The following is a 12,015-nucleotide window of genomic DNA, read 5'->3' on the forward strand; positions in this document are numbered from 1 at the left end:
GAACCTATGAATATTGATCGTAATTTCTCAAATTTGTTTTCCGTTCAATCCCAAGAATCGACGCGTTTTTCAGACCAATGTAAATGAAAGTATTATTCATTTCATATTGGCTTCTACGCCTCAACGAGGATAATCCCCGTCCATTAATGGCCAAATGTGCGATTCAAGACGGAGCTAATTACAGTTAAGTCCCTGCAAGGGGAAAAAAACACTTCAAAATCATCCAATTCACAGCCATAACCTCCAGTGAACTTTCCCTCCAACGCCCCCTAAAGCCCCTCAAACACAGCTGTGAATCGCCAGCATCTTTACAATTTTTAACACCCACAGTTCCCCTTAACGACCCTAAAAATAAAATGACGGCATCGCGTGAAGTTGCAGCGGTTCATTTATTAGCCAAAATATATACTTTCTTGTACAATTTTGGATCACAATTATGTACATGTTCTTTACGTTATATATACAAAACAAGGTCAACATTAAATCCTCACAGAACTTACAAAACCAAAGAAGAAGGAGAAGAAAAAGAAAAAGAAAAATAAACTCACAGACTACAGTTTCTTACAGCATTGCATTAGCAATTTTACACAAGACATGCTTACAAGGTAAGTATACAGAAGGGGTGTTATTCCTTTTTTTCTTTCTTTTTTTTTACATTCCTTTAAAACAGATTATTAAAATGGAGATTTATAAAAGACAAAATAGCCCCTCCAAGGAGGAGAAGAGGGCCGATAATAGCGTGGTAGCTTCTGAGGTTGGTTCTGAAGCCTACGGGAGACATGGGAAATTAAGAATAAAAGGTTTGGGAATAAGGGGTGGAAAATTCAAATTAAAATGTGAAACTTAATTGCGCTAGCGCGAGCACGTGTGTTATTACTGCTTTGAATTGGATTTGAATTATTGCCAAACGACGCGTTGTTCGAGATTACAGCTTTTCTTGGTTTGTGTCACATAGTCAGCGCTCCAATTACATTACAACTGAATCAGGCGGGTTTTTTTTGTTTATTTTTGAATAGAGTATGAAGCTTTTTCAAAATGTTTTCTCTGCTTCCAAGGCACTACATCTTTATATTTTTCTGGAAATCATAACAACAACAAATCGAATCAGAGGCCTGATTGGAATGAACACGTCTGGGAAGGTTTGCAACCTCTCTGTTGTTTGTTTGAATAAAAGCTAAGGCCTAAAGCCGGTCAGCACATATTCCAAAAATGTCAAGTTTTGTTTTGTTTTGCTTTTGCATCCCCCTTTCTGCGCTTTCAGAAATGATCCAGTTGCAAGTGACCAACAGAAATATATGCAAATGTCCTCAATGTTTTTCTTTCCCTCTGCTTGAGCATGCTCCCTTTTTCTGACATATAGGCACACCTCATGCCACATTTGAAGTGTTTGTTCTGTGAAGCCGTTGACAGTAGAGGCTTTTCTTTGTTTGTTTTTGAAAAATACACGCTTTAGGACTGTTTGAAAAGGAAAGCCTTGTTCTTGAATAAGTGTCCAAAATCCTCCGCTCAGTCTCAGTGCGGGTGGCATGTGCCTGTGGCCGAAGTCTGTGAGCTGGGGGAGCTGCGCCCCTCCGCTTGTCTGTTGGAGTATAGGGCCGAAGCCTGGTTGGTCAGTCCCAAATAATGGTTGGAGTTCAGTAGCGCGAGCTGGTGCGCGGAAAACGCGCGGTTCGCCCAGTTCTGGATTTTCCCCACGGGGCATGAGACAAGTCTGTGAGGTGGGACGATAGGGTGGGGGGTGCTGTTGTTTGGGGGAGACTTGCGGGGGTTGTCCGGGGTGGTCGCTGTCTCGGCCAGAGACCAGATCTTGGGTTTTTGGGCCGGGGGCGCGTTGTTGTCGTTGGGGGGTGAGTTCTGGACTTGGTTCAGTTTGCATTGCTCGTTGTTGGCCGCCTGTGTTTTGAGTTCCAGTGAGTGGAGGAGATGCTGATGCTGGTGGTGATGATGGTGGTGATGGTGGTGGTGGTGTAAGAGGTCCACGTCTTTGCCCTCTTTGACCACTGCCTTCAAAAACTTGTGCTCGGGCGCGTGTAAGTCCTCATAGCCGTCAGAAATCTCGGAGTCGCAGCTACCATCCAGCTTCAGCTCGTCCTGCTCGTCCAGCTCGTCTTTGTTCTCGATGTTCTCCGTATCGATGTTCTCCAGATCTATCTCCTCGTCGTCCTCGCGCTTGTCGCCGTCCTCACCCTCGTGCTCGCTGCCGTACACGTTGCCCTCTTCGTCCTCGCTGCGGTTCCGTGGCGCCCACGTCATCTTGTTCTCCTTCTTCAGCCTCCGCCGGGCGTTGGCGAACCACGTGGACACTTGGGTGAGGGTCATCTTGGTGATGATGGCCAGCATGATCTTCTCGCCTTTGGTGGGGTATGGGTTCTTGCGGTGCTCGCTCAGCCACGCCTTCAGTGTGCTGGTGCTCTCGCGCGTCGCGTTCTTGGGTCTGGACGGGTCACCGAACTGATACTGACCGTAGGGGTAGAAAGCAGGGTGATGGGGGGCAAACGCCGCGTGCTGGACGCCGGGACTGTCTTTGAGTTCATACTGGGCCCCCTGAAACATTCAAGGAAAGCGTTTTATATTAGTATGGGATTCGAAAAATACATTGCAATTCTTGTGGTTAAAAAAGGCCAATATTTCACCTTGCTCTTTTTAAAATGTGTTTATGTATTTTTAAAACATCACGTGAGAGAAATGACATGTTTTGTTTATATTAAGTCAAAATATACATCATCTACAAAAAAAAAAAAAAAAAATAAAAAAATAAAAAAAATAAATAAAATTCCCTGTATTTCACAATTACTCTTTATTTAATAAACCTAGAGCTTTAGGAAATATCAGTATATTGTTGAAAGTACACGTGTCCTGCACAAATTATGCCGTTTTTAATATTTTATTGCGTATAGTTTTAATTAGTTTAACTCAAGAATTAAACACAAAAAGTGCAGTGTCATTTTGGAAAGCGATATAAAACGTCAAATTACGCTTATTTCCATTAGAGACTGTGCTTTTTTTCTTTTAATCTTGAACATCAACTAAACATTATTATTTGACTTTGATATCCTCGCTTCTGTATGGAAGTGTATTTATAAACATTAAAAACGTAATAATAATAATATTTAATAAAAACATTTTAAAAATAGTAAATATTAATCTACGATTTTTAACAAAGAAATCGCTTTAATTAAATGTGCGTTTAATAAAAGTAATAAGACAAAATATTTACAATGTTTACGTTTTCATCTCATTAACACAATCACAGTTCATTCTGCTTCCTCTGGACGAGGGTTATTTTTATGTTATGAATTCCTGTGGAACCTATGTTTACATTTGAATCTAATTAATTCACACCAATTTTTCCCCAGTGAGAAACTTGTTCAGCTTCAAAACCACTCTTACATTAAAGTGTGTACACCCTGGATCAATGGGATGTCATTTATTTATTTATTCTTTAAACATAATAATGATCATTCTTATTATTACTTATTATTATAACATTCTCTGAGTGAACAAATATAATAGAGCATTTTTAACTAAGTGCACAGTGTCACTTTATAAACGGACATTCACAAATTATAATAAATAAATAAATAAATAAAATCATTAAACATGTCCTTTTACATTTACACAGAATACATTTTATGATCTCATATATTTATTTATTATAGAAGATCAACAAAACATGTAATGTATCCAAGAGCGGGCAATCCTATGCATTATATCAACAGAAGTCACACCAGCACATTTATAAAGTCATGTATTACCAATGAAGTGATGCTTCTGCTGCAATTTTTTTAGAAGGAAATTTTTGTTTGAGAAAATAATAATAATCTAAAAAGAGAACCAAAGGAGAACCATGTGGTTGGTCAAGTTTTACTCAGTAGAAGTAAACAAGTAAATATTAATGTGACTTCAGCGAGTCCACGCGCTTGCGCTGCTCCTTATTTCCGTGGCGTTTTACACTCCACCCGCGAACCTAAAAACTTCTAAGACTAGTTAATTTGTTACTATTCGTTCGGCCCGTATTTTGTATTTACCGAAGGGAGTCAACAACAAAGTTCACCGTTGGTTTGCAAAGGCTGGCTCTCAGTGGAATGCCATGTTCGGAGCAAGAAAGACGGCGACGTTAAAGTTTAAAATATAATAATATATATATATATTTTTAAAAAAAGCGGAAGCTTGAAGAAAGAAAGAGAGACTCACCAGCTGGTTGAAGATGGACAGTTCGTTGGAATACGGGAGGAAAGCTCCGTATGTCTGCGCCGCAGTGAACGGGGATCCGTACATGGAGGACAGCACGCTCGAGAGCGCCCCGGACGCGCTGAGCTCAGCCCCGCTGCGCACGCCATTCACCGCGCTCACGCCTTGCCGCTCCTGCGGGTAAAGCGGCCGGATGTACTGGTATCCCAGCTGCGGGAAAGACATGGTGGGAAAGGGGAAGGGAGGAAACAAAAAAAAAAAAAAAAAACTAAAGAAAACAAACAAACAAGAAAAAAAAAAACGCCGAACCGAGCCGAGCACAACAACAAAGTGGCTAATCTCGGTGCGCACGAACGATATCCACTTTTACGGCGCGAAGGCAAAGGGAAGTGTGTATTTCCTCCACAACGGCCGAGTGTAAGCGATCCGCTCGCGCTCTCTCTCACACTCTCTCGCGCTCTCTCTCTCTCTCTCTCCCCTCCCTCGCCTCGCTCCCCTATTGATCTGAACGGACTAAGGTCAGGTCCTTACAGATTGCCTTAGATTATTGGGACTCCTTGCTCTGATTGACATTTCTAGTCGTTCAGAAGCTCCTCCTATTTCTCAAGGCTCACCCCTCAAACACACATATTTATTCTCTCTCTCTCTCTCTCTCTCTCTCTCTCTCTCTCTCTCTCTCTCTCTCTCGTTTTTTTCTCTTGCTCCGGACAAGCGCGCGCACCGTTCTGACGTCGCGATCTCTTATTTGAAAGACTTTCCAATCTCATTTTATGGCTCGCCAATCATTTCGCCCCCTTCTATCTCTGTGTATATTTTTCTGGCACTAACTTTTTTTTTTCTTCAGGCGCTAATTCTTTTTTCGTGGACATCTCACGCGGACGGTAAACACTTCATTGTCGCTTTCTTTTTTAGTCTTTTAAGCGTCTGCATTTCGTCCCGCGTGTATTCTCCACGGCATCCACGGCAAAGAGACTTCACTGTAGTGAAGAGCTCCAGAGATTTAGAAAAAGGGGGGTGAAAAAAAAACACTTGGCAAACTTAACCGCGTAGAAAATCGCCGTCCAGTACAAAGAGAGAGAGAGAGAGAGAGAGAGAGAGAGAGAGAGAGAGAGAGAGAGGAAAAATGCTTTTGACGACCGTTTTAAGCTCAACTAACGCGGAGCAGGCGAGTCGGTGTCCGTTTACGCCTTTAATTTGAGACATGAGACCCAGTTGGCAAGTTACCGTTTGACTTCAAAGAGTAAGTTGACCGGAGTGGCGAAGTCCGGTGATTAGCGCCGTGAACAATGGCAGCAAATGCAGTCTATTGCAGTTTTCTAGACTCCTAGATCTTAGAAACCGTAATAAACAGCTGTTACATTGTCATTACACTCTTATTATAATGTCGTTACATATATTGCATTTCATTTTACGTTATTATTGTAATTACATCATTTTAATTAACACAAGTGTATCAAAATACTGTAGATTATTGCTCTTGATTGTGTGAAAAATTATATATTTATAAATTATACACACACACACACACACACATATATTCGCTTATTTTAGGTGATTAAGGTCCAGGATTAGCCTGTGAAATTGCACGGGATGGATTTGATATCACCCCCCACCACTCAGATTTTCAGTAAATAATACGGATTTAAGGGGAAACAACGGAATTCGAATTGGAATTCCTTGAAGCAATATGATGGAATTGTGTAATCGTTTTACGGTTGGTCTCTGGATCAGCATCTGTCTGTTAATCCGCGGCGAAACAAGACAGAGCTGAGTTCTCCGTTTATTTGAATACGGGGACACAGTGTCTATAAAGTCTCAATTCAGTAATAACATCAAGATTAGAAGCCTATCAGCATGCGCTAGGACTTAACAGCCGCTGGGGGGGCTTCTAAGAAATATCTGCCCTTCAATAAACTGCTTCAATCTGTTTTTTTTTTTTTTTGGAGTTGGGAGGTGTGTGGGTGGTGGAGGTGGTGTGTGGTGAGCTGATAGTTATTACTGTTTAGCCTTCGTCGCATGTGCTCCTGTGTAATAGCCTCGGTTGAGAGTGGTTGTTCAAGCGGATGGAGCTTTTTCACGTCTTCTTCAGGACGTCCTGCCATGTTGACACGAGCCACTCAGGGATTAGGGGCTGAGGGGGGAGGGGGCGCGTTATTCTTTAAATACTGATCTCTTTGAAATATGAGAGAAACACTCATATTGGGTGTGTAAAGCACTGCCGTTGGGATTTGTGTGGAGAAGACTGATCATCTCTTAAAAAAATGTATATATAACTTACATAACGATTGACAGTTGCACGCATATATTCAAATTAAGTCAATTCAAAGCAAACACTCGTTTTTTCTTTTCTTTTCCCCCCTCCATATGGTCCTACATGAATAAATAAAGCCAAGGAATTTGTGAAGGAAGGAGGGAGTAGTGGGGGGAGAGGGAGGGCGGGGATATTCATTAAATCCTCGGCCCTATGCTGTCCGGATTGGGCTGATAATAACTACACAGCCGTCAATAACATTGACACGGACCTGCGGAGCTAACAAGAGCTCGCGGACGCCCGCGCTGACCCCGTAGCACTGCGCCATCTGGGACGGAGCGCGAGGAGTTTGTGCTCGGAACGTGGTTGCTTATTCACGCCGCGCGCTTGTTGAGTTATTATACTCTAATTATAATGTTACAAGCGCGAGCTAAGGAATTATGGTTCTGTACAGGCTCGCGGTGTCTCGTGTGTGTGTGTGTATAATATGAGTAAGTTTTAAGTTAGTAAGCTTCTGTTGGTTTTCAGCTGAGAGTAAGTACACAACCTTTACGAAGAACTCAGCACATTTCAATGCACATTCAATTACTGTTTATTCAAAGATTTAACACAGTAGGGGACATAAAACACACGTGGCCCGTGCATCAGTCGGGAATCTCGATATGCACAAATATGCTTATATTCAGTAATATCAATTTCAAACATATCAGTTTTTAAGAACTCTTTATTAGTCTCTCTCTCTCTCTCTCTCTCTCTCTCTCTCTCTCTCTCTCTCTCTCTCTCTCTGTGTGTGTGTGTGAAAACATGTATAAAAGAGTGTGAGTGTGTGTGTGTGAGAGAGAGAGAGTGTGTGTGTGTGTGTGGACGCGTGTCCTGTCCGCGGGACCTGTCAGGGTCTGAAGGGTCGCCTCTGATTTATTGGCCCAATCAAACGCACGCGCAGCAGCTTAACGCTTTCACACCGAGGCGGGAAAGTGGCACCGCCATAAAAACATTAGAGAACAGCCCGCCTTCTAACAGACCCCCTGTTTATTTCCGATTATTACTATTTACTACTCTTTATTACTGTTTACTTCACCAGCACTCTCACCGCGTATCACCAAATATTACACGTCACAATCATTTAAAAACATCGCGAGGAGCAGCGGGATCAAAGCTCGACAAAACATCAAAAACAATAACAAGTAATATTGTGTTTCCTGTTGTCATTGCCATTGATATTATTTACTCTTTTTATTATTACCGTTTATATTATAGTAATAGACGATGTGAAAAAAAAAATGTAAATTAAAATTAAGTTATTAAGTTGTTATAAATATATATATAATTATTATTACAAAAAACTACTGGTGTATAATTTTATGCTCCCACAAGAGCAACACAGATATTAATAATTCATATATTTACAATAAAACAATTTGAAATGTACAAAATACAGTAAAACGTATACTAAAATGTAACTATTACCCTTATAGAAAGTATATATATAAGTAGCCTGTTTAGACCATATATAAAGGCAGTGTTTAGGCGCTCGAGCCTGGGTCATCCTCCTCTCGACATTGGACTCAGTGTTTTTTGAATTCTGCAGATGATGACACATTTCTCAATTCTCCAGAAGGCATAGATAAACAGCGCGCGGTGCACACAGTCACACACTCACACACACACACACACACACACACACACACACGGTATGTCGCAAATGATGAAATGGCAGCGAAACAGAAGCGATCAAAGGCTTCAAACGAGGGGACTCTCCACAATCAGTGCTACAGCATCCAGCATCTTCACCTCGACACACACACACACACACAATATAACACACACGGGGCATGAGCCCATCACACCACACTGCCTTTAACTGCATAAGCAAACACACTTTTATTTGATTATCTCCAGTGGGAGACTGAGGAGAGGAGAGGGGAGGGGAGGGGGATGGGGCCTTTGTTTACAGTTAGTTGAAATTGTTCTTGTAAAGTTGTGCCGTGTTTGTGATCACTCAAGCGAGAAGATGAGGGTTAGAATAAGGACTTGGAAAACATTTCCCGCCTTTTTTTTCTGAACCATATTAGAATACACGTGCACGTTTGCTTGGAATAACTTGTGATAACCAACCTTCAGCACTGTGCAAAACGGACTGACGGCCGCAGAGCCCAGACCTCGACATCACGGGGGTCACTTGCTTCACGAGAAAGAAAAATTCGGAATTGTGAAGAAAATCAAAAGTAACGCAAAATTTATATATATATATATATATCATCAGTGAGCTTCTATGTCTGTTCAAGAATAACAGAAATTAATGCGTTCTTATTAAATGTTTAAATGACAATTTTAAGTCGCGTTACTCTTCCGCCAAAAATATGAAAAATAATAACAATAATAATAACAGTAATAATGAAAGTAGGCTAATTAATCTGTCGATGTGGAAATGGCAGAGAGGATTAGTCCAATCAGTGAAATAGCTTCAGAAATGAATTGTAGATGGAAGCAGGAAGCAAGTGTACTTTCCAACGCTCTGAAGTTTAATTTTATTTTACTGTTGGCATAATTTGAATAATACGATTTTAATTACATTACACCAATCAATCACGCGCATTAGAAAGATAACTTTACATGAGAGAGAAAGAACCGCGAGGACTTTCTAACAGTTCCCCGGACACACTGCAATTTGGAGCGAATTAAGGCAAGTCAATGAACTGCAACTTATTAAAGAGCTCCCACAAACGCCACATTCAGCGAGCAGCGTCTGTCTGGAGCCCGGAGCTGGGGATGAGGGGGACTAGCGCGTGGTGCTGCTGGTGGTGGTCTTTAGCATCTACAGGTGGTTTAGACCGTGCACAAAAAGGCCACGCGCTGACTGCGACATCGTGCTTTCATCCGAGGCTTCGCGTTTGCACTGTTCACCTTCCTACAGCAATGGAAATGAACTGACTTAAAAAAAACAAGTGCATTGTTTCAGTCTAAACGGAGGTGTGCTTGTATTTCAACTCTCTCTCTGTCTCTCTCTCTCTCTCTCTCTGCCCCCCCACCCCCACCCCCTCCCCGCCTCCCCCGCGTGAGGATATGTGTGTGTGTGTGCGAGAGAGAGAGGCAGACAGTCTCGCCGGGGTCACTTTCATTTAGCGTCGCTTACCAACAGCAACGACAGTAATAGTGCTTCAGCTTGCTTTCACAAACGTTATTGTTATTATAATGTAAACATTATAGAATATTACAAGTGGATATACTACACACAATATATAAAAAATAAATTATGTCAAACTAATAATGCTAATTACTTCATACTTTATCAACAATCGTATTTTAATAAACAAACGTATAAACGCTAATTAATTTGTTTGTTTTTTTCTTAATTACTAAACAATACACACACTATGAATGTTGATTTTCCCTAAAATATATCTCATTTATTTTAGTTCTCAAATTATTCTTAGTTTATTTTTCGCCTGTTATTATTATTCTCGTTAACAGAGAATATTACTGATCAATATTATAATCAATACAATAATACTGTATAAACCCACGCTATAATAAAACGTAATATTATTGTTGTTGTTCTTGTTATTGTCAATATTATGATGATCAGTCTTGGCGGGTGTTGTGTGTTAGCACAGGCTGGATTAAAACAGCAGGCCTAGAGGCTAACGTTTAGCTCGTTAGCATTCCTACGTCACCCCCTCGCGCTTGACTGGGTCCGGCTGGTGTGGCGCGCGCGGTTAGACAGTGGGCTTTGCGTTTGTCGAGTGTTCTTTTAAACAGGCAGCACGTCGTCTGCTGCCTTCACGAGCCGCATCGATTTTACGGTAAAGTCCTTTTGCAAAGCGAATGAGTTCCTGCGGACGGGGATATCACTGTATTACACGGCTCGAGCCCAGGTAACAAGATCAACATTGATTCAGCATTACTCCTGATCGATACTGAGATAAGTAACTTCAGCTGAATTAAAATGCACGCTCTCTTTAAAGAGAGGAGGAGGAGATGATGAGGAGGAGGAGGAAGGGGAGGGGCCACAGAGCCTGTTCCATAGCTCAGGGCCCCCCTCAGGTCCGCTAGCTGAGGCACTGATTAAGGGTTAATCGTGATCTACTGAAGAAAGATCTTGTTCCCTGTCTGTTTTATTACTGATGCTGTTAGGTGAGTAGATCTTTGGAAAATAGGCACAGTAATGGCATATCAGCCTTAATATTAAAATGACCTCACTTTTTCTACACTCTGTCCATAAAGAGGCACTTTGTAGTTCTGCTTTAGCCTGTGGGGTTCACTGCATAGTATGTCAGTCCCCTTTCACCCTGTTTTTCAATAGTCAGGGGCCCCTGAAGAACACCGTAGTGCAAGCATTATTTGGGTGGTGGATTAAAGAAAAAAAAAATCCTTAGATCAGCAGGGGTGACCAAACTTTTGCACACCAGATAACATGTGATGATCCTCTCTTTTCCAGCTTCCTGTGGGACTCACGCAGTGTTCCTGACAGAATTCACGCAGCCCGTAGTGTGGACGTATCGATTCGGAGCAGACCCACTGCTTATTTGAATGCTCAGCCTTATCAAGAACAGCCGCGGAAAGCCTTTTAATAAAAGTCCTGCAGCTAGACTAAGTCACTGACACCTCTCACTTTAGCGCCAGCGAAAAGGACCGCAGGCACTTTCCAGATGTGGTCCTGATCAATGTGATTGCCTTTGGTGCACTTGGGCGAGACAGCCCTTGATTTGAAGGCACTCACGGATGCAGAGAGAGAGGGGGACGCCTGCCGTGAGAGGGTATTGATTGTATGTAGAGCGAGGACACTGCCTTGCTTTTTTTTGTCCAGGAGGAGGACTATTTGGTTTTGTACTTCTTTTTTGTTATTTTGCCTTAAGCAAACAGCGCTGGACTCTCCTGAGGGAAGCCATAGGGGTCCAGGAGTGGATGAGGCCACTGTACAATAGAGATATTTCCCTTTAGCTATGCAGGGGAGCCAACAAATAACATGGGGAGGGAGAGAAAGAAAACAATATAACAGTAGCCTATTGCTGGACAAGGCCTTTCTCTCTCGCTCTCCACTGGTGTGCTCTCTACAGCTGTAGGTCAGGCAGCTGTACTAACACAAACCCCTTCAGCAGCTCCAAAGGCCAGCGGATAGCCAATAGCCACACTCTCTGTGCTTAGACACACTCAATATACACACTTAAAGTGCCGGTTCCTGTCTGGTTATTGACTAGGATGTACAGTTCTAAAAAAACATTGCTCTTGTGGGGACCTTGTTCTGTCTTGCTGGGTAAAAGTGTAGTATTTATGGTGTGCTAAGGTGGTAGTTGGTTGTAAACCAGTTACAAAAGCATGTGTAATAACACTTTACTACATTTAATTATGCCCTGTGATGGACTGACGTCCCCTCCAGGGTGTGCTCTGGTACACAGTGATTCCGGGTAGTCTCCAGGTCCCCAACATCCCTGAACTCGACGAATGAATGTATGAATGAATACACATATTTTTAGTTATTAAAGCTATACTGTAAACAAGCATTTATTTAGTTTTAAATTCAATGAAAACAGCTGCTTTGTCATTGGTTAAAGGCATTGAATATAAGTAACTTT

The 12,015-nt window shown here is 41.9% G+C and overlaps 1 protein-coding gene across 1 annotated transcript; it reads right to left on the bottom strand.

Moving 5' to 3' along the window:
- Nucleotides 1-472: 472 nt before the first annotated feature.
- LOC136677064 (iroquois-class homeodomain protein irx-3-like) lies at nucleotides 473-4,468 on the bottom strand. Its single transcript, XM_066654446.1, has 2 exons — nucleotides 4,195-4,468; nucleotides 473-2,544 (listed from the first exon to the last, which is right to left on the bottom strand). The coding sequence occupies exons 1-2, from the start codon at nucleotides 4,414-4,416 to the stop codon at nucleotides 1,513-1,515; spliced, it is 1,254 nt and encodes a 417-aa protein (XP_066510543.1). The 5' UTR covers nucleotides 4,417-4,468; the 3' UTR covers nucleotides 473-1,512.
- Between the last annotated feature and the right edge of the window lie 7,547 nt (nucleotides 4,469-12,015).

The sequence above is a fragment of the Hoplias malabaricus genome, chromosome X2 (genome assembly GCF_029633855.1).
Source record: "Hoplias malabaricus isolate fHopMal1 chromosome X2, fHopMal1.hap1, whole genome shotgun sequence".
In the NCBI taxonomy this organism is placed as follows: domain Eukaryota; kingdom Metazoa; phylum Chordata; class Actinopteri; order Characiformes; family Erythrinidae; genus Hoplias; species Hoplias malabaricus.

Coding starts and splice junctions, on each gene's coding strand:
- LOC136677064 (XM_066654446.1), bottom strand. CDS start 4,416: ATGTCTTTCCCGCAGCTGGGATACCAGTACATCCGGCCGCTTTACCCG. Junction 2,545..4,194: donor TGTCCATCTTCAACCAGCTG/GTGAGTCTCTCT, acceptor TGAATGTTTCAG/GGGGCCCAGTATGAACTCAA.